The 20,835-nt window shown below is 56.0% G+C and overlaps 1 protein-coding gene across 2 annotated transcripts in view; it reads left to right on the top strand.

Moving 5' to 3' along the window:
• Positions 1-20,835, top strand: part of MYO5B (myosin VB) — a 249,411-nt gene that overhangs the window by 178,268 nt on the left and 50,308 nt on the right. For both annotated transcript variants that reach the window (XM_036010235.1, XM_036010236.1), the window contains exons 17-21: positions 4,217-4,303; positions 11,985-12,096; positions 14,610-14,821; positions 16,749-16,905; positions 18,744-18,983. In XM_036010235.1, the coding sequence (XP_035866128.1) occupies positions 4,217-4,303; positions 11,985-12,096; positions 14,610-14,821; positions 16,749-16,905; positions 18,744-18,983 (808 nt within the window). The remainder of the gene's footprint in view (positions 1-4,216; positions 4,304-11,984; positions 12,097-14,609; positions 14,822-16,748; positions 16,906-18,743; positions 18,984-20,835) is intronic.

A 20,835-nucleotide genomic window follows, 5' to 3' on the forward strand; every position in this document is an offset into this window, starting at 1 on the left:
CTGGACCACTGCCCTCCAACAGGACCTTCTGTGATGACAGAACCGTCCTGCAGTCTCCGTTGTCCGACATGGCAGCCGCTGGTCACAGGTGGCTATTGAGTGCTTGGACCGCGGCTAGTGGGAGTGAGAACCTGAATTCTGAATTTCATTTCAGTTACATTCAGACACGCATAGGTGGCTCATGGCTGCCATATTGGACAGCATAAGCCTTGATTCTTCCTCCTCCCTTCCTCCCCAGGGGCCAGTCATTGTCAGAATCCCATGGAGGCAAAGGTTCCTCACATTGGTCTCCCTTTTGCCTGCCTTCCGTCATCACCTGGCTTTAGACCGTCTTCATTCTTGCGTGGAAAGCTGCTCGAAGCCTTTGGCACGGCCTCACCTCTGCAGCCTCTGCTTCCAGTCCCCCGAGCCTCCGCGATGCTATTTCCTCTGTCCAGAAAGAGATGTACTTAAACGTTTTTAAAGGACTTTCTTCCCAGCTTTCTGATTTCCTTTTTGGTCCTAGCATAATAACTTTCTGTGACATAATGTAGTTTGGCAGCTCGGACTCTCAGAATGAATGACTGAACTGACAGCCTCGGCCGTTCCCCTCCTCTGGTAAAGCCCGGCCTGCACTCGCATGGGCCCGGTGCCAGGAAAGGTTAGGGAGACAACACTGAACCAGCCTTCCGTGAAGCGTGCCGAGTGTTCACTCTTTCCCTTGCTCCGAATTTCTGCAAGGCGGTCAGGAACTCCCCCCACCCCGGGGGCATCTGTTTACCAGCTGACTGCCGTGGAAAAGCCGTGGTTAGAAGAGCAGCATGTGTGAAAGGCGTCGATTATGTGTGAAGGGCAAGAGCGGGAGGGAAGAGAGGAGGCTGGCTATCAGCTCGGGCCCAGCCAGCTGTGACCTTGGGCAGTTTGTTCACAGGACCTGGCGCCAGCCTGCCCTGTGCTTTTTACCTGGCTGGGCCTCCCCTTGCAAATGAGAAGACGCTGAGGACCTTGAAAGGGACTTCCTAGTCCTAATATCCCCCATTTTTCTAAGACCTTCCTTTGCCTTTGGGGCCAGAAGTCTTCCTCCCGGTAAAGAAGGTGGGGAGAAAATGGAACCAACTCAGAAAGCCTGAGTTCTGGTCCAAGCTCTGCCACCAGTTGTTCGGCTAATCGCAAGCCTAGTCCTTTACGCCTTCTCGTCCCTCCACCTGTTAACTGTGGTTAAACAATAATTATGAATGGGCTCAAGAAGATAATTCATGGGATTAAAATGTAGAACATAGTCAACATTATTCTGGAAGGAAAGTGCCGGGTCCCTCCCCCCATTCCATACAACCGGGCTTTATCAGCCCCGGCACAATGGACCTTTGGGGCTAGGTGGGCCTTTGTTGTGGGGCCGTCCCGTGCACGGTGAGGAGCTCAGCACCCTGGCCTGTGTCCCCCACATGCTAGCTGCCTCCCCACCATGGAGACAGCTAATGGTGTTTCAAGACATTGCCACGTGTTGCTTAGAGGACGAAATGGTCCCCAGTGGAGAACTGCTGTCCCACACTAAATACTGTGATAACGTCTTCTTGTATACAGGTCTTTTTCCCTCTGCTGCTTGCTTTTTTTTTTTAAGAGAGAGGGAAGGGAGGGAGAAAGAGAGAGAGAGAAACATCAATGTGCGGTTGCTGGGAGCCGTGGCCTGCAACCCAGGCATGTGCCCTGACTGGGAATCAAACCTGCGATGCTTTTGTTCGCAGCCTGAGCTCAATCCACTGAGCTATGCCAGCCAGGGCTGCTGCTTGCTTTATTTAAAAAAAAAAAAAAAGCTATCAAATCTAATACTCATTGGGCACTGGGCATGGGCAGGTGGAATGACAGTGAGTAAGATGTGTCCCTTATCCTTAAGGAGTTGCCAGTCACAAATAACTGGCATGACATAGAAGTGACCGTCTTTGGGACTCTAACGGTGCAGGATCAAGAGGGGAGAGCATGAATGGGTGTCCAGTGGGGAGGCAGCGATCTGGGATGGCTCTTCAGAGGAGCTGGCCAGGTCTCCTGGAAGCCAGTCCCCTGGTCTCAGAAGCCAGCAGTCCTGGGAGTCTCGGGGTCTGAATTATGACCACACAGGATGCCATGAGCCTGGCGAGGTGGTGGGGGGCTTGCAGCCTGTGCAAAAACGAGTTAAGGGGCCCGTGGCGGCTGAGGTGGAGCCCAGCCTAACACCACAGGGGCCTTGCTCTGCACCCCGCAAGCGTCTGGCTCTGCTCAACCTGCACCTTCTATCGGGAGAGTGAAGTGTAACCCTGCATTTCAACAGTTTGACCCTGTGTATATCCTAGGTGGTTCTCCAGCCCAGGTGTAGGTGTTGCTTGAACACACCGTGGCCTTCCAGAACTTAACAGGAGGGAGGGCTGGTTTTCACTCCCAGTTACCTCGTGAGGAAGGCAGACTGCGAGGTGCACTTGACAGCGAGTCTGCAGTCGGGGAGATGACAGTCAAGTGCAGAAGCCTGGCTGTCTTCACGGGCCCTCTGAGGGTACACGAGCAGGGAAAGAGGACGACAGTGTCGTCTTTGTGTGGTGTCTCCTTTTTCCTAATAGCGTTCCTCTCCTTTACGTCCCTTGATCATTATGACAACCAGTGAATCAGAGTTGGACAGCTTGTCTCCTAGTGACTAGATGAGGAGCCTGAGCTACAGAGGGAGTGTGTCTCGCCCCAAGTGGCACTAGCAGAGCTGGGGCCAGTTGCTCCTTCACCCTCGCTCATTTCCCTCACCCGGGGGAAGGAAGTGGTGTTGAGGTCGTCAGGAAGCAGGGAAGAATGTGCAAACCGAGCTCAGAGATCCTTGGCCACTGCCTCCCATGGGACCAGCTCGGTGTGCAGGGCTCTGGAGGAGGCTGAGCAGGCCGTACAGAGGTGGGGGGACAAGAAAGAGTCTCCAGTGGAGAGAGGTGGCTCGAGGGTGGCGGGCCCCAGGCTGGGCCTTCCTGCAGGGTTCCAGAATCCTGAGTGGGCCCAGCTGCCGGGACGAGAACACCCGGGGTTGTCAGGGAGCGCGGCAGACAGGTATGATGGAGGTCGCTCAGTGGGGTTCTATAGGCGAAGAAGCCTCCTCCCGCATTTTTCCAACAGAGCCGGAGGCGGCCTGACTGCATGGCCAACGCGTGTGTGGAAGCCAGTGTGACCCGTGGTACCCGGGGCTGAGTCTAGGGGGCCTGGCCCGTGGCTTGGGCTGAGCTGCGGACCAGCCAGGAGCCAAGGGAGCATTTATGTCTCCTCGCTTCTCAGATTGGGCCAACGGCCTTAGCAAACTATAGATCGTGGTTAATTCTCGTTCAGCTTCACTCCCCACGAAGGCTCCCTGATTACCTCAGCCAGCCTCAGCACCCTTCCTCTGGTTTCTCGTAGCAGTTGAACCACACTTGCCACATGCCGCCCTGTGGGGTGCACTTTCTGCACCCCCCCCCTCCTCCGCAAGTGTGGATATGCTGAGGACACCTGGCCGTGTCTGGCTTGACTCTGTTTTCCTACATAGCTGTGCTTGAACGAACACTGGGTTTCCAGCGCTGGGCTTAGCATTGAGAGGCTCGTGAGCTGTTGAAGACGTTTCTTTTGTCTCCAGAGACCGGAAGGTGAAGTCCTTCACCGGCGTGGCTCTGCACTGAGAGCAGCTGTCACGGCCGTAACGGACAATACATGTGCCCTTCATGTGGTGCCAGGCGAGGTTCTGACTGCGTTCTTGGGCCGTGGCATTTCATCCTCACACTGACCTTGTAAGAGGAGTACTGTTACTACCTCAGTTTTATAGATGAGGAAACTGAGGCCCAAACCTCATGTCGCGTGCCCCAAATGGGCAGCTGGCAAGGGGCCGTGTCATTCAGGCCCAGAAATTCCTGAAACTCACCCTTTTAATTCCTGAGCCACGAGTATATATGTTTTGGCCATTGAATGAAGACAGGTGCCCATGGGGATGGGAATCATAAAGGAAGGCTTTGGAGAGGAGGCCAGCATGAGTCTTGGAGGGTGGAGAGAACTCAAGTAGACGCAGAAGAGGGTTATCCCAGCTGAGACCCAGAATGTGCGCAGAGCTGAGAAGCCAATCGATGTCTTTGCTCTTTACCCGCTCTGTGCCCTGTGCTCCCTGGTGCAGGTTGACCAGTAACTCGGGGAGAGAGGAGGTGGTCTGCCTTCTCTCCTGTTCTGGCCCCTCTTTGCAGGGCGGCCCCTCATTGCTTCCCTGGTTGTCTTGCAGCTTTGACCCGAGGAGAGCGGTGCAGCAGCTCCGAGCGTGTGGGGTGTTGGAGACCATCCGGATCAGTGCGGCCGGCTACCCGTCCAGGTATGTGCCCACCGGTGATGCCCCAGGCGCAGCCCAGGGGGCCCTCTGGTGGGCTGTCAGCTGGAAGGAGTTCCTCAAAGTGTTCCCAAACATGGGGGGCCCAATAGGATGCTGACGGAGATAAGTATCTCAGTCTGGTCTGGACGTCCCCTGGGGCAGCTTTTCTGACTTCAGATCTGCGTGGGCCTGGGCAATAAGCTAGCCAGAGTTGCAAAGGGGATTTCTCTTCTTCTCCACTCCCACCTCATCCTTTTTACCTCCCCCACCCTTTTCTTGCTCATGGTAAAAAAGTACGTAACATTTATCACCTTAACCATCTTAAGCGAAGAGTTCAGTGGCGTCAGCACATTCACGTTGTCACGCAGCCGTCACCACCATCCGTTTGCAGAACTCGCGTCCTCTTGCACAACCAAACCTCCATGCCCATGAAACAGTAACTCCCCATTCCTCCCCCGCCGAGCCCTGAGATCTGCCGTGACACTTTCCATCTGTGTGATTTGGATGATTCCGACAGCCCCACGTGAGTGGGATCACACAGTGTTTGTCTTCTTGCAGCTGGCTTATTTCACTCAGTATAATGCCCTCAAGGTTTGCCCAGTTGTAGCATGTGTCAGAATGTCCCTTTTTAAGGCTGAGTAATAGTCCATCATGGGCACACAGTACACTTTGTTTATCTGTCAGTGGATTCCTGTGCCTTTTAGTACCGACTCTCGTCTGTGGTTCTGTCTGCACTAAGGCACTGCTGTTGTCATCCACCTTGCACTGTGGATAAGCCAGTCAGCCACCAGCGTCTGTTGAAGTTCTGCCAAGACGGTGGGTGCCCCCTGGACACTGGCCTGGAATAGGGGTGGGGGTGGGGGCCACCAGCTAGCTCTCATGAAGTCACACTGCGTGCCAGTGTCACAGAGGCCGAATGTCTGCTGAGAACTGGAGCTGAGCCGCGACGCAGGCCAGAGCCTGTGGTGTTTCCTGTGCCCCAGAAGACCGTGAGTGTCGGGGGTGGAGAGAGTCAGAAACAGGAGGAGGGGATGCGGTCAGCACCCTCTTCCCTGCCATCTCCACCTGGCGCTTTCCCACCACGCTAGCGCTAGTGAACCATTTCATAAGCAGTGGTTAATTACCCAGAAACACCCTCCCCCTCACGAAGGTGAGGCCTGGGCAGGAAGCTGCTGATGGACTTAGGAATTTGCATTTGACCTGGAAAGCCCAGCGCTGTCACTAATGCACATACCCAGGCAGCTTTTCAAACCTCAGCAGGTTGGGGCATTGTTCGGAGTGATCTGCTCTAGCCAGGGTGGCAGACTATTGTTACTTTCTCTTCAACCACATCCCTCCCTGCTGGGGAAAAAGCCAGGCAGTGAACTTGGGGTCTGAACACAAGCCGCTGACAGCTACCTGTCCCTGGATGAAGGCCCCGCCCCTTCCCTGGCTGCCCTGCGGTGTCCGGCCCCAGCCTTTGATTGAGAGAATGGGGCTGAGGCCACAGGCGCAGCCGTTCACCTGCTAGTTGGAAGTGCTGCCGCCGGCCAGTTAGGTCACCTGTCCTGGCCCGCTCTGCACCGGCTCATGCTCAGCTCAGGCGGTGTTCTGCAGCCCAGAGCCAGACACAGGCCTCAGGGAGCCGCCACGCCCCTGCTGTGCAGCTCTGCGCCTCAGGCACCAGCCGCACCCCTGCTCCTGGGTCTCCTGCTCGTCCGGTCTCCCGACAAGGTTTCTTCAGTCCTGGGTTTCTCAGAGCCTCTTCACAACCCACTCTCGGGTCAGGAGGTCAACAGAATGGGTTGTGACTGACAGCTTGTTTTTTTAATGACGTAACTTGGGATGAAAACATAAGGTGGCAATTTGTGGCAGAAGGGACACTGTGACACGGCCTGTGTCGGTGTTACCTAGGGGTATGGGCACGCCATGGTTTAAATGTGCTTTCGCGGCCGAGACCCAGGGAAGGAAGGGGACTGCTCAGGGCCACCAGCTGGTGGGCGGTGGAGTTGGGGCTGGCACTGCCCAGCTGCCGCCCTGCCAGGCGGCGGTTGCCACGCACCTTACTGGCCACACCAGCGAGGAGTTGGCGTCCAGGCAAAGGCTGGTCGGAGGAGTGAGGTGCAGGGCAGCGTCCTGGTCTGCCCCCCAGGGCTGGGGCCAGCCCTGAGGCCTGGTGTAAAACTTCTTCCTGCTCAATCTGAACTGTAAAAAGACAAAACAAAACAAACAAACAAAAAAATCAGTCCAGACTCTCAGACTGTGGCCCGGGCCCCAGCTGAACAACACTGGTGACTCAACCCTGGGGCTTTGGCGTCAGGCCTGGATTCCAGTGTCAGCTTCGTACCTTCAGGCTGGGCAACCTCCGGGGAGCACGTGAGTCTCTCTGAGCCTGGGTTCTCTGCTCATCACATGGAATGATCACATTCGCAGGTGGTTGTGATGAGTAAGGCAATGCATTTACGGTTCTCAGTGTTACAGAACAAACAAGGGGGTTCCTGGGATGATATACTATTACTGAAAGAAGCCCCCGGGTCCGTTATGTCCGCCGCCCGAGGAAAGATGTCTCTCAATGCCAGAGATTCTGAAAAGGAAAGGAAATGTTTATTTAATGCTATACAAACTTAAAGTAGTGACCTAATGTCTTTATCAAAAATCCTAAAATCCCTCAAAACACCCACAAACAGACATGGTCCTTCCTTCCTTCCCCCTTTGCCCAGTCCAGAGTACCGTATCTCAGGAAAGGAAATAGAAGTCCATGGCTCAGGCAGTCCTCTGGTTATTCCCAGTTAGTACTCCGTCTCGACTGGGAGACCTCCCTGGGTTCCCGGAACCCTCAGCTGAGTTGCCAGGATCTCTGCTAAAACCAGGTGGTGGTTCCCCCTTCTAAAGCTGCAGGGGTCCCCACTCTGGCAAAGGCACATGGTCCTCTCTCCCAGGGCCACGGGAGTCCGCACTCTGCCAAAGCCGTGTGGTTCTCTCTCAGGGCTGCAGGAGTCTCCATTCTGTCAAGGCTGCGTGGTTCTCCCTCCAATGGCTGTGATCCTCTCTGCGCTGCCACAGCTGCATGGTTCTCTCTCAGGGCTGCTGCATATGGGTTTAAATCCCCGAGCCAATCTTCCTCTGCAGCCCCATTTCCGACTCCTCCCACACTTGGCTTCACATGCCAGAACTCATACCCTTCCAGCTTTACTGGGCTGCCATCATGAATCTGGGCAGGCGTGGCTTCAAGTCCTGGAGCCAGTCATCTCCAAGCTCCCTCACAGGGACCTGCCCCCCAGTTATACCTTGGTGGGGTAGTTACTTCCATTCCCCTGGCTCAGAGCCTGGCCACAGCTATTTAACATATCTAAGCGACCAGCCAAAGACTATAGATATGTTAAATGACCATGCCTTGCAGAGGTTAGCTGCAAGGCTATTGCTATGCAAAACAGCTCTCAATGGCCCTGCTCCATTTGTCCCTTCCCCCAACCCACACCCTTGGGGGGGGAGGGTGAAGACATCCTAAAATCTCCTAGACACCTTGAGTTCTGACCCCATTTTAAATGCCCATTTGGGGTCCCCCCTCTTGGCTGCACCCTATAATATCAGCACAGTGTTTAAGCATTTAATAAAGTGTTTATTACTCATCAGAAATGAGCAGGAAGCCACTTCCCTGTGGGTATAATTACGTGGGTAGAACATGCCTATACCAGAAATGTCTAGCTTTTCCACGTATCAAATCCTGGTGTGTCTTAAAATGTTGAGGGTCCTCAGTAAGAAACTGTGGGATCACAGGTCCTCCCAGCCATGCCTATGCCGCACAGCACAGGGGCCTGGGGGTGAGCCGAGAAACCCAGCTCGTCTTTGCACAAAACTTACCTGTGGTGCTGACGGGGGGCTTGCCCCGTGGGAGGCATGGACGTCGGCACTAGATCAAGCCAGGGGAGAAGCAGCAAGGGGGGCACCTTGGGGACCTGTGTCAGCATGTGAAGAATCCACCTGTTTGACCAGCACTCTTGATGGACGAGTCATCCAACATCAGGACCAGTGGCTGGCACAGGGTGTGGAGATCTGTTCTCAGAGGCCGTCGGGGAAAGGCCAGCTGTCCTGGGTGGTGTGGTTGACAATAGACTGCGCTGCAGGCAGAGGCCAGCTCTGAGTCATCCAGCTTGCTCACAGCCTCACTGTGAAATCAGAGTGACAGTGTGTCGGCCAGGCTCCTGCTGGTTTCCTGTCGCGGTACAGAATGATCTGTTTTGGGGGTGGGAGAGGGAGGGGAGGGTGTTAGCTCTGTGGTCTCACATGAGCTTTATGGAGAATGAGAAGATTTTTTTGCCATCGTGGTGTCTGTCTGTCCTACTCCCTGTCTTGTCCCTTACCCAGCATTAGCCTGTGCTGGTGGCTGTGAGGGATTAAGGACCTAAGTCACGGCCCTGCCCACTAGGAGCTCACAGTCTGGGAGAAGCGATACAGGCCCAAGCCATTTAGAAAACAACATACAATCAGGTCCAAGTTTGGGAGGAGCTGTGGCTTCGTGAGGAGGTGAGACTGGAGCTGGGCCTTGAAGGGCAAGGAGACAGCAGGAGGCGACTGCCGGCCAGGGGGCAGCACACCGTCCAGGATGGAAGGAGCGATAATGTGCTTTTCCCGGCTAGTGATTTGGGAAGAGCCCTCCTCTGCCAGCTCAGGCCCCAGCCCTGCTGTCCCGGCCTCCATCCGTAGCATCCTGAGAGGCCAGGTGTGCTTTTCGCCTCATCAGACAACCTCTTCCTTGGCAGCAAAGAGGACACATTGCCTCCAGGTCTTTGGACCCATGGAGATAATGGCCCCGCCGACTGTTCATCCCGTCTGGCTCCAGCCGCAGTTGCCAGCAGGGTTGCGATGCCCACAGACTTGCTGGCCTCGTGTAGGGATGCTGATGGATGTCTTTTCCTGCCTCCCTAATCGTTTCCAACTTCCCTCCAGCAGATAGTTCCAAGGGCATCTGTACCTTTTCTTTTTGTGATTGCAGGCACTGTGGGATGTGCAGGGAAGGGAGGGACAACTGTCCTTCCAACAGCACAGAAAATGGTAGCGAACGCTGTGGCCTCAGGGTGCCCGCTTGAATCCAGAACACTGTCTTGCATCTCCTCACCTTCATGTTCTCGGCAGAGTTTGGGAAGAGGTCCAAGAGAGGATTTCCTTCCCAAACTGCCACTTGAAATGTTAACTTTTGGAAAGAGGCACTGTGGTGGCAGTTTTGCTCATTCTGAGACGGAGTCGAATCCTCCCTATTATTTCATTTACACCCTAGTCCCCTCCCCCTGCCACAGCCAGGCCGCCGCCCCTCGAGTCACATCTGTTTTTGAACGTGAGTGAGGAGGGGACAGCTGTGGACAGCCACCACGCCTGTAGTGGCCTGACTCCATGAGTTGCCTAACTTTCTGCGCCTGCCCACGGGGCGAGCCGCACTGGTTTCTGGAGTGACCAAGTGGTTTGGGTTTTTTTTGTTTTGTATTTTGTTTTTTTATGTTACCTGACTGCTCCATCTGGGAAACTGGTGTGTGTCTGCTGTGTCTGGAGGTGAAGCCAGTGAGGTTGTATAGAAAGTGTGTCCATCCAGGTGTTAGCTATTGAGGGCAGTACCTGTCATGCGTGCTGACCTGGGCGTACAGAGCTGAGCATGGTGTTGATCTGACTTTGAGAGAACTTCTTGGGACCAGAGCGGCTTAAATAGATCGGGGTCGTCACGAAAAGCATCCGTCTCCGTGGCGGCCGAGACCCAGCGCAGCAGAGGGGTTGCGCTGGCGTGAGCCGGCCACGTAACTACACAGGTGCTGCTCCCACAGGAAACCCGAGTGGCTTCTTCGATTGAGGGAATTATAACCTGTACCCTTTTTCTACGTTTCTCCGACTTAAGTGGCCAGAGGGCAAATGTCACTTCACAGAGAGGAAAACGGCAAAGGAGAGGAAACGCGTGGCCGTGGACCACACGTGGTGATTCATCGCCCGTGGTGAAACGGGGCACAGGGCTCTGGCCCAGGAGCCCAGGCAGAGGGCGGCCCCTTCCCGTGGGGGTTTCCGGCCGCGCTCCTGCGCTCAGCTGACCCACGTGTGGGCCCAGAACTCTCAGCCTTGCTCTGTAGCTGACGTCTGCTTAGTGCTGCCTGGAGCCCAGCAGGCCTGCCCCCCACCCCACCCCACCCCCGGCTCGGCTGCTCCCGCCCCCGCCCCGGCTGTCAGCACACCTGTCTATTTTTATCCTCCCTGGGAAATACGGCTCTCTGGGAGTCTGATTTAAAATGAGAGTGAATCATTCAACTTGAAATGTGCAGCAGCGGCTAAGAAATATGTTCATTATCTGTACATAAAGCACTGTGATAAATGCCCTGTCCGGGAAGAGACGCGGTCCGCCAGTCACCGGCTCCCCCGCTCCCCCCCACCGCCCCTCCCCCCCCACTGCCACCAAGTGTCCTGCGCCTGTAGAGTCACCTGCCTCTTCCCAGGGGCTCCGGCCACTTTGTGTCCTGGAGGAACTGGGAAGCAAACACCAACTTATGCAAAAACAGCGTTTGTGTGGGATTGCTTGAATATGCATCGTTTCTGTGCTTTTAAAAAGTGCCTTTCCCCTAAATCTTCAGTTCTCCTTCACTTCATTTATCTCATCTCGTTCGCATGAGAAAAACTCAGCAGTGCTTTCTGAAAGGAGTCCCACGCCTCCCCCTGCCCCTGGCCCGTATGGAGTACACAGCACAGGGGTGGAGGCTGAGGAATTGCCGTATTGACTTTCCTGTTGAATCATGATGAACACACACGGCCCCTAGCCTTGTTATTAAAAATCCCACAGTGAAAGGATCATTTTAAACTTACTTTGGCGTGCAGTAATCCTTTTTACTTATTTATTTATTTGGGGGAGAGGGGGGGAGGGAGAGAGAGAAGCATCGATTTGTTGTTCCACTTATTTATGTGTTGATTCGTGTGCATGCCGTGACCGAGGATTGAACCCAACCCGCAAACGCCGCGCATCCGGACAATACTCTAACACCTGGGCTGCCCGGCCGGGGCTGGAGTGCAATGGTCCTTCACCTCAGGGTCTTACAGCCTTCTGTTCTGGCTCCTTTGCCTGAGAGCTGTGCTCACATCCTCGGACTTGAGTCTGGCACAGGGTTCTCACCTGGGCTGCACAACACGGCCACCTGGGAGGGATTAGGTGGGTTTGGGTTACTCCAGTGATCAGAGGGGGAAAGTCAAAATCCAAATCTACTGTGGGGAGAAAAATAGTTCCTTCTAAACGATACCCAAATGTGTGAACAGTGTTATCTCTAGGGGTTAGAATGGGGCCTCTTCTAACTTACTGACGTATACCTGCCTGCATTAAGAAAGTGTTCCATGAGCTGTATTAGTTTATAAGATGCAGTTTTAGGAGAAGAGACCCAGCTGCATTCCGGGCCAGTGTCCCACTGGCAGCAGCACGCTGGGGCTGCCCGTGCTGGGGCAGACAGACACCCCGAGAGCGGGTCTGCCCCTGGCCAGCCCCTCAGAGGGGCCTCCAGCCACGATTCTGGAACTCCCCCAAACACTGAAACTCTCGGGGGTCGTCAAGGGAGGATGACACACCCCAGGACGTTTTAGCTGCTCTGAGAAGGGTGTTTTGGGAGAAATATCAATCCCCATGGGACACTCTCAGACCCCCTGTGGCCCCAGAGGCAGGACGTGTCACCTGATACACCTGTGTTCCCTCCAGGTGGGCCTACCATGATTTCTTCAACCGGTACCGGGTGCTGATCAAGAAGAGGGAGCTGGCCAGCGCAGACAAAAAGGCGGTCTGCAGGTCTGTCCTGGAGAGCCTCATCAAGGTGAGCGGGCCCCGCCCCCCGGCCCCGGGCTCCAGGAAAGGCTTACCTGGACAGCAGTGAGGACTGTGGAGGGTGGGGTGGTGGGGCATTGATGGCCTTTTGGAGTCTTCATCCTTCCCATTGCAACTGTCTCTGAGCTGCTGCCCCCATTTCCATACATCGGTGACGGTAACAGAAAAGCCCCGTCACCTGCCCAAAGCACATCCTAGCTCTTGCCCACACACCACACCCCCCAGAGAAAGGGACATTACTCATGCAGCCCACCAGGGTTCGTGGTGGGGCCACTCCTGCCTAGACGGTGCTGGCCCCGATCTCTGGCTTCTGCAGAGCTCAGGCTCCATCTGCCATCACCTGGCACTTGTGCCGTGCCCGGGGCTCTGTCCTGGGGCCTGGCACCAGCAGAGGGGAAAACAGCCATGCTTGTCATGCCCTCCTCCTCGCATGGCCAGCCTGCCTCGGGCCCAGTGCCAGGTGCTGTCTCCTATTAGACAACAGATTCCACTTCAGTGGAGACAACCCAAACTCTCGCCAGACACCTGAGACTGGAGAACTGTAATAGCAGAACTGTCGGGGGCCTTCTATGATAAGCACTTCATTATTTCCAGAGGGTTTAGTGATTACAGCAGACCGTGTTACTTAATGGTCTTGATAAAGAGTTAAATATATCACAACATTTTTCCCTTTAAGAAGGCAATAGAATTACATCAAAAGTAATTTTTTTTTTTTTTGCTAGGAAAATCTGTTCAGCCAGAGTAGCGCATTGCCAGCCTAGGACTTAAGGCCCACTGTTGTCCTGTAGGAGTAGCATGGTTCCTCCCCGAGCGTTGTCTTAGCTGCTCAGGTCTGCAGCGGAGACGGTGCGAAGTCCTGTGCTGACCAGTCAGGGCAGAGCCAGAGGGTGACAGTCTCATTAATTGAAGGTTGCAGTTGGTTATTTGGACTCTGGTTAATTGAGAGTTTCACCACAGTGCATTCTAACCATGTTTGCATTTCAACATCTCATTTTTCACGGGTGAGAGGAATCTGTGTTCAAGGTCAGCTGATTCTGATTGACATGGAGCATCAGAAGTCTCTCTCCTAGTGCGTATCAGGATCTGCCTCTTAGTGTGGTGGTGTTTTTTGTTTTTCTCCCAGAGTAGGAAATGGAGTGTGTGTACTATGGTTCCCGAAATGCAACAGCCCCCCTCACCCCCATCTCTCACCCCCAGCCCTGGCTCTGCCAAAGCCTGAGCACCCAGGCTGGCCCTCCACTGTGAGGGCTGAACTGCCTTCCCGTGCTCCCCAGCAGGGCAGGGAGAGGAGCCGGTGCAGAGCGAGGACCAGGCCCCCAATCTGTCCTCCCTGCAGCCTGGCCGTGGAGAAGACAGCCAGCGACGGTCTAGCCGGACGCTGTGTCCCAGCTCAGCTCAGCCGAGGCAGCGCCCTCTTCTCTGGGTGTGGAGCCGGGCTCCTGCTAGCTGTGCAGGGCTCAGGGCTCGAAGAGCGGTGATTCTGCATGACTTCACAGCCACGCATCAGTGGGGGGTGTTCTTGTGTGTTTTCAGAGACCATGGCCCATTGCTTATGGCCGTCTCGCCCATGAGCAAAACCAGATGAAGGTGTGCTCACAAAGGGCACGCAGTTGCTGTGGGCTGACTCTCAAGTGTTCTAGCTCAGGCTTGCCCACAAGCGCACAGCTGGGTCATAGGCCCTTGCCCACCTGGACAAGTGCAGGGAAAGGCAGCTAGTTTTAATGTAAATATATGTAATTAAGACAGTAATTATATGTTCCCCGAAAATCTCATACTGTAGTCTGAAGCCAAACAAAACTGACTTGGGGAGTTATTTGTGATCTGAAATTATTCAGTCAACTATGTGGCTATTTGAGGATAGTCTTTTTAAGATGCTGACCAGCTCAGGCTATTCCCTTGCTCAGAGTTCCCGGTGCCCCCCCTCCAGTTTTTGGCCTGTGATGACTAGTTCCTCCCATTCCCACCCTCAGTTCCCCACTCAGCCGTCCCGGCTCTCCTCACACACACACAGCTTGTTGCCACCACAGGACATTTGCATCTGCTCTGCTTATGAACTCTCCTCCTCTGGACTCTCTCCGGGCTGCCGCCTTCAGTTCACTCGGGCCTTGGCTCGGGTCTCGCCTGCCCAGAGACGGTTTAGATCGTCCTATGGAAACAGCCCCATCCCACCCTCCAGCCCTCGCCTGAAAACAGATTGTGTCTTTGCTGAAACAAAACAAAACAAAACATACTTTGTCTTTGTCTGTGCTCACCATGTCAGCTGCTGGAGAAGTAGGCATCTTGTTCATGGCCACATCCTGGGCACTGAGCCCAGAGCCTGTGCCACACGTGCAGGTGGACTCAGTGACGGGCACAGGGACGCTGAGAGCTACTGTGCATCTAAGATGCAGGGCCCGTGAGCTCTGACTGACGGGGAATTCTGCACTGGAGGGATTGGCGGGGCGGGCCTGTCACCTCACTGCTCTCTGACAGTGAACCAGCTGTTCTCCCTGCCTTGTAAAGGACCCTGACAAGTTCCAGTTTGGCCGAACCAAGATCTTCTTCCGGGCAGGCCAGGTGGCCTACCTGGAGAAGCTCCGGGCCGACAAGTTCCGGGCAGCCACCATCATGATCCAGAAAACCGTGCGGGGCTGGCTGCAGAGGGTGAAGTACCGCAGGCTGAGGGGAGCCACCTTAACTCTGCAGAGGTACTGCCGAGGACACCTGGCCCGCAGGTGAGCCGAGCGGGGGCGCATCTGGGCAGCAGGGTGGGGGTGGGGGGCCGGGCTCTCTCAGTGGCTGGCTGCTCTGAGCCTCTGTCCTCGAAGTGGTTCCCGTGGGGCCCTGTCTGCACCCTGACTTCTGCCCCGCGGCTGGGTCGTCTCTGTCGTGCCCCTCTCACCTAAGGGAGCAAGTGTCCTGGTCCCCGCAGGCTGTTCCCATCACAGGAGTGCCACCCTCACACTGACTGGTTTTGCCACAAAACCACCACTTTCCTTCTACTTAACCCCAAAGAAAAATGATCTTCTTTTATAAAAAGTGATACATTCAGCCTTTCTGTCATCGTGAACTTGCACCCCGCTCCATGATTTACAAGACCTGTTTCAAAATCCTTTGGGAGTTTAAGACTAGGGCTGGAGAGGTCCCGGAGACCCCTGTTTGAGCTGCTGCACTGAGTCCGCACGGAGAGGGCGTGACTTGTCCCACCGCAAGTGGCCACCTAGGGGCCGAGCCCGGATGCCAGTCAGGCTGTCTGCCCAGCTTAACACCAAGCCGAAGAAACCTCTCTATTTTAGCTGTTGCTCCACCGACTGAGGTCGTTGGGTGGATGACATGCAAAAGCGATTAGGCGTCCCCCCACCCCGATACAGGCTCGGAGGACACGGCCTCCTGTAAGACCCGGCCCTGGCTCACAATCAGCGACCTCTGCCAGTAGGGATGTCCTTGGGGACGTGACAGTAATTGCCGTAAGGTCTTGCATTCGGAAGCCAATGCAGCCCAGTCACCTCTGCCTGAATGTGGGAAAATAAGCGAGCCCCAGAGTTACGAGGCCAGAGCAGGAACCCTTCGTACCACAGACGTGGAAGCCCGCTCTTGCCCACCTCCCGTCCTGGCCGTGAGCTGTTCGCTCAAGCCCACCCACAGATGGTGAGCGCCTGTAATTACTTCCGAACAGTTGAGAGAGGACCTCTGGAACAAAAGCTGTAGAAATGGGAACCAACACTAAGTAATCATCAGCGACCTGTGCCAACCAAGTCATCACGACTGACCTGTGCGTGGGACCCTGCCTGGGGCCCGGGGGTGAGGATACAAAGCAGAGTTGGCCTGTGCCCTCTGCATGAGAGTTTGTGTTCTAGCGGATACGCAGGGCCCGCCTGTGGAGAGAAGCCAGGGGAGCTGGAAATCAGACTCATTTCGGCAGGCCTCCGGGGCCGGGGGGTTACTCCTCCTCTGGGGCTGCCCTAGATGAGTTCTAAGTCCTCGTAGCTCTTAATATTCTGAGTCTGCAGTTGAATGCCCACTGTGAGTCTGTCAGCAAACAAAGCCCCTCGAGGAGGGTCAGAAGAAGTGTCAGAGTGACGTTGCTGTCTTCCTTGGCGGCTGTGAGGGGCATGTGGAAATGCAGCAGAGGGAGGGCACTGTCCACAGGCAGTCCGACCCAGGCAGAGGGGCGGGAGACGAGGAAGTGGCGAGATCCGGGCAGGCCTGAGAAGGTGGTGTCTGTTCAGTGAACATTTCCTTAGCTCCTATGAGGCCAGGCCCTGCACTAGAGGTGGTGGGGGGGCAGGGGTGCAAGGGAAACCAAGACATGGCCCTGATGTCTCCAAGTCCCGTGAGTCCAGGGAACAGGCCCAGGTGTGAACACGGAGTGTGCCCAGGTTGCGGTGAGGGGCCTGCAGGTGGGGGAGTGGGCACGTGACGGTCACAGAGTTGGCCACACTCCCACTGAGCTCTGTGGAAAGGCTTGTTGGACAACAAGGAAGAAGTGGATTCTGTCACTGTGAGCCTGAGCTTCAAGTGCCTGGGCACGGCTACGGTCAGTCAGGGTGATGAGACTCGGCTCGACCCGGGGTGTCCAGACAGGGCCCAGAGGGGGTGGAATTCATTCGGGACCAGCTCAGAGCCGCTGTCAGCGTGGCCCGCCCCTGTCTCCCTCCCCAGGCTGGCCGAGCATCTGCGGAGGACCCGGGCGGCCGTGGTGCTCCAGAAGCAGTACCGCATGCAGAGGGCCCGCCGGGCCTACCGGAGGGTCCGAGGGGCTGCCATCGTCATCCAGGCCTTTGTGCGGGGCATGTTCGTGCGGAGGACCTACCACCAGGTGCGTACCCGTGCCAGGGGCTCCAGGGCCGAGAACCCAGACGCTGACAGCTGCGAATGCATCCTCACCAACTCGGGTGTTTGTTGGGGACGCCTCAGTTTTTTCTAAGTCACTGCACAGCTCCGTTCTCACCGAATCCTATCCGAAGTCCCGTGAGATGTGTTAGTCAGGGTTTTCCAGAGGAATAGAACCCATATGAGCATGTGTGTGTGTGTGTGTGTGTGTGTGTGCGCGCGCGCATATGGACATTCATGAGGAGGGATGGGCTCAGTGGTTATGGAGGCTGATGAGCCTCCTGTCTGCAGCCAGAGGGAGGCCCAGGAAAGCCAGTGGGTGTGTTCAGCTCGAGTCTGCAGGCCTCCGGCCCAGGGGAGGCTGTGGTGTGAGTCCCACCTGAGGGCAGGAGAAGGAGAGATGAGACGTCCCAGCTCAACACTGGAAAGGGGGTGAGTTCCTCCTTCCTCCACCCTTTGTTGCATTCAGGCCCCTCCCCCACCACCACTGTGGATTGGATGGCACCGCCCACGCTGAGTCCACTGTGTCCAGTGCTCACCTCTCTGGACACACCCTCACAGACACCCCCCGAAGCAGCACTTAGCCTGAGCTCCCGCGGCCGGGTGACACATAAGATTACCCATCAGAGCTGGGAAGGCTGCCTGCCTCTGCCCCCCTTCAGCAGCTGCGGTGCTTGGAGAGGCTGAGCCACCACCCCAAGGACACTCAGCCAGCTCGTGGCAGAGCCCGGCGACCCATCTCGGGCTCGCCCAGACTTGGAGAGCAGGGGTGATGGGAGACAGCGTCAGGTCCAGACCCTGTATTTGACAGATTAGCAACCTTAAGCCCGGCCCGGAGAGGCCAGGAAAGGGGCCCTGTCCCCTCCCTGCCAGGCCATTACCCCGTGAAGCTGAGCTACCTGGTTAGGCGGCCTCACGTCCGACCACCTCCCGCCACCAAGTGCCCCCACACAACTGATGCTCAAGGCCAAGGCCAAAGATGGGTTGAAAGGAAATGTCGAAAATGGTTTCTTATTTTTCTAAAATGAACACCTCTACCAGGACGGAGCACACCCTGATGTGCTAGGTGGAGAAACTCGGACCAGGGGACAAAGGTCCTGTGACTGTTCCTGGGAGGTTGGTGACAGCTGTGTGATGTCACCGGGGAAGGGGCAGGTGGTGCTTGGGAGGCACTAGGTTCAAACCAGCTCCTCCCGGAGCTGTGGGACTGGCAGTCGGCCTCTCGGGCTGCTTGCTTATTTATCCCTTCATTCCACAAACGCTTGTTTCGCAGGGTGTTGGGGCAAGAACATTGATAATGCTCTTGTGTTATCTACGCATCCTCAGTTTTCTGAGTGGCTGTAATACGGCAGGAAAAAATGAGAACCAGTGACCCACGAGCCCCGCCTGTAGCCGTAAGCTGTCAGCAGCCACTGCGGCCCCTACTCAGGGCCCTCGCCCAGGTCCCCTCACCAGTGCAGAAGCCCAATCTGGTGAATGGGGAGGTGCCGGCTGGAAAACCTTCAGGCCCCTTCAACCTTGAGGCTTTTAGACTGTGGTTTGCTAACCGATAAAAGAGAAAGTTAAGAAAACAAACAAACCTAAAACAAGGGATTGACAGCTGACGCCCTGCAGGCACTCGGGCTGCGGGACCTGGGGAAGACTTGCTCTCAGAGCAAATGGCCATCACAGCCTTTCATCTGGGGGGGTGGGGGGGGCAGGTCCTCTCTGTGTCTCCCAAAGCTTAGTCGACCACAGCTCTCACCTCCCCCGGGGAGTGCGTGAGCCTCTCCCGCTCCCGTCCTGCAGCACAGACTGACCGGGAGTGTGCTTGTCCCCTGCTAGGTCCTCCGGGAGCACAAAGCCACCGTCATCCAGAAGCACACGCGGGGCTGGATGGCACGCCGGCGCTTCCGGCGGCTGCGGGACTCGGCCATCGTCATCCAGTGCGCGTTCCGAAGGCTCAAGGCCAAGCAGGAGCTGAAGGCCCTCAAGATCGAGGCTCGCTCAGCAGAGCACCTGAAACGCCTCAACGTGGGCATGGAGAACAAGGTGGTCCAGCTGCAGCGGAAGATCGACGACCAGGTAGGGCTCGGGATCGCCCCCCACCCAGGGGCTGGGTGCCGCGGGCAGCTCCATGTTTGAGAGGCGTCCACTGCTTCCTCTGGGAACTTCGCAGGCCACGGGCCCAAGCGAGTGCGCGTGTCCTCAGGGTGTTCCCCACTTGGCAGCAAGGGCTACTTACCGTGGCAGGCAGAATCACAGCCCCAAGGATGTCCACGTCCTAATCTCCAGAGCCTCTGAGTGTGCTGCCTTACGGAGCAAAGGGCACCTTGCAGATGTGCTTGAGTCAAGGACCTGGAGATGGGGGAGACCCTGGAGTGAGTGGGCCCAGTGTGCTCACAGGTATGCTCGTCAGAGAGAGGCAGGAAGGTCGGATTTCGAGAAGGTGGAGTAGTGACAGGCCTGGGGGTGGGAGTGACGAGGGCCGTGAGCAGGGAATGTGCACACAGCCTCTAGCAACCAGAAGAGGCCACGAACGGGTCCTCCCGTCGAGCCTCCGGGAGGAACCCTCTGCCTTGCTGACCCCTTGTAGGCGTCTGACCTCCGGAAGTGCAGGGTCATAGGTCTGGATTGTTTCAGGCCACTGGCTCGGTGGTCATTTGTCAGAGTGGCAAGAGGAAGCTGATCCTTAGCCTGAAGTCAGGCTCTCCCTCCCTTGTCGAGGCAGCGTGATGTGGCAGCCGTGGCTGGTATTTGTGGGGGGTTCACCATGAGCCATGCTCTGACCTACGCTCTGCCTAACTCTCCTAACTCTCACAACAGTGAGATGAATGGTATCCTCCTGCTTCTTTGTAGCAGTGAGAACACTGAGAGGACAAGTGACTTCCTCAAGTCATACAGGCGACGGTGGTGGGGCCACCATTTGAGCCCCAGCTCCAGAGCCTGTTTTCTTCACCACTTTGCTCTTCTGCCCCTCTGTTCTTGTATGGTGTGTGGTGTGGTGTGTGTGGTGTGGTGTGGTGTGGTGTGGTGTGGTGTGGTGGGAAGAGCACGTGCTTCGTAATGGGAAAGAGTCCGATTCCATCTCATCGCTGGTGCTCAGAAGTTGAGTGACTGATCTAAGCACCCCGAGCCTCACTTGCCTGGTCTGTAAAATGGGGCTGTCAGAGGCGTAAGTGAGCGGACTTGGACGAAGAGCCCGCCATGCTACAGGAAACTCGGGAAATGGTTATTGTTGATACTGCGTTCAAGAGTTTTCCTTTGTCTTGCTTCTCTGGCCCCCTTCCCGTGTCAGTGAGTCACATGAGTGACAGGTCGTTGATCAAGTCCCTGCGAGTGCGGGGTGCTGGGAGGGATCTGAGACAGACCCAGGACACTGGCACCCCCACTGGCTGGAAAGATGGGGCTCGTGTGTGCACACGATACCCCTGTACCCACTTCTCGGTGGCCCAGGGGCCAGTCTTCCCTCTCTCAGATCGACTTGATGGACTGCTGCTGGTGCTTTGGTGGCTCAATGAGCAGGGGCAACCCTGACACACACTGGGTGCAGGGTTGTGAGGCAGCGGCCAGACCCCAGTGGGGCTCCCACCACCCCGGCTTTTCTCCAATCACCAGGCCCTGCGATAGGTGTTTTAGGTTCCCTCTCATTTGATCTTTGCACAGCTTTGCAAGGTCATTTTACGGCAGAGGACATTGTGGGTCAGGGACACCGGGTACCTTGCCAAGGTCAGAGAATTAGAAAGGTCTAGAACCAGCATTCCAGCCCAGGTGTCTGACCCCACCGCCATAACTAGGGTGATGCAAACGTTTCAGTCCCAAGCATTACTAAGTTTCAGTCCTTTTCTGTGCCGTTGCTCAGCTGGGCTCCCAGAGCAGGAAGGGAGCTCACTCAGTGTTACTTTGCTCATGCACAGTGTTAGGGCGGCCACAGGAG

The sequence above is a fragment of the Phyllostomus discolor genome, chromosome 9, assembly GCF_004126475.2.
Source record: "Phyllostomus discolor isolate MPI-MPIP mPhyDis1 chromosome 9, mPhyDis1.pri.v3, whole genome shotgun sequence".
Classification (NCBI taxonomy): Eukaryota; Metazoa; Chordata; class Mammalia; order Chiroptera; family Phyllostomidae; genus Phyllostomus; species Phyllostomus discolor.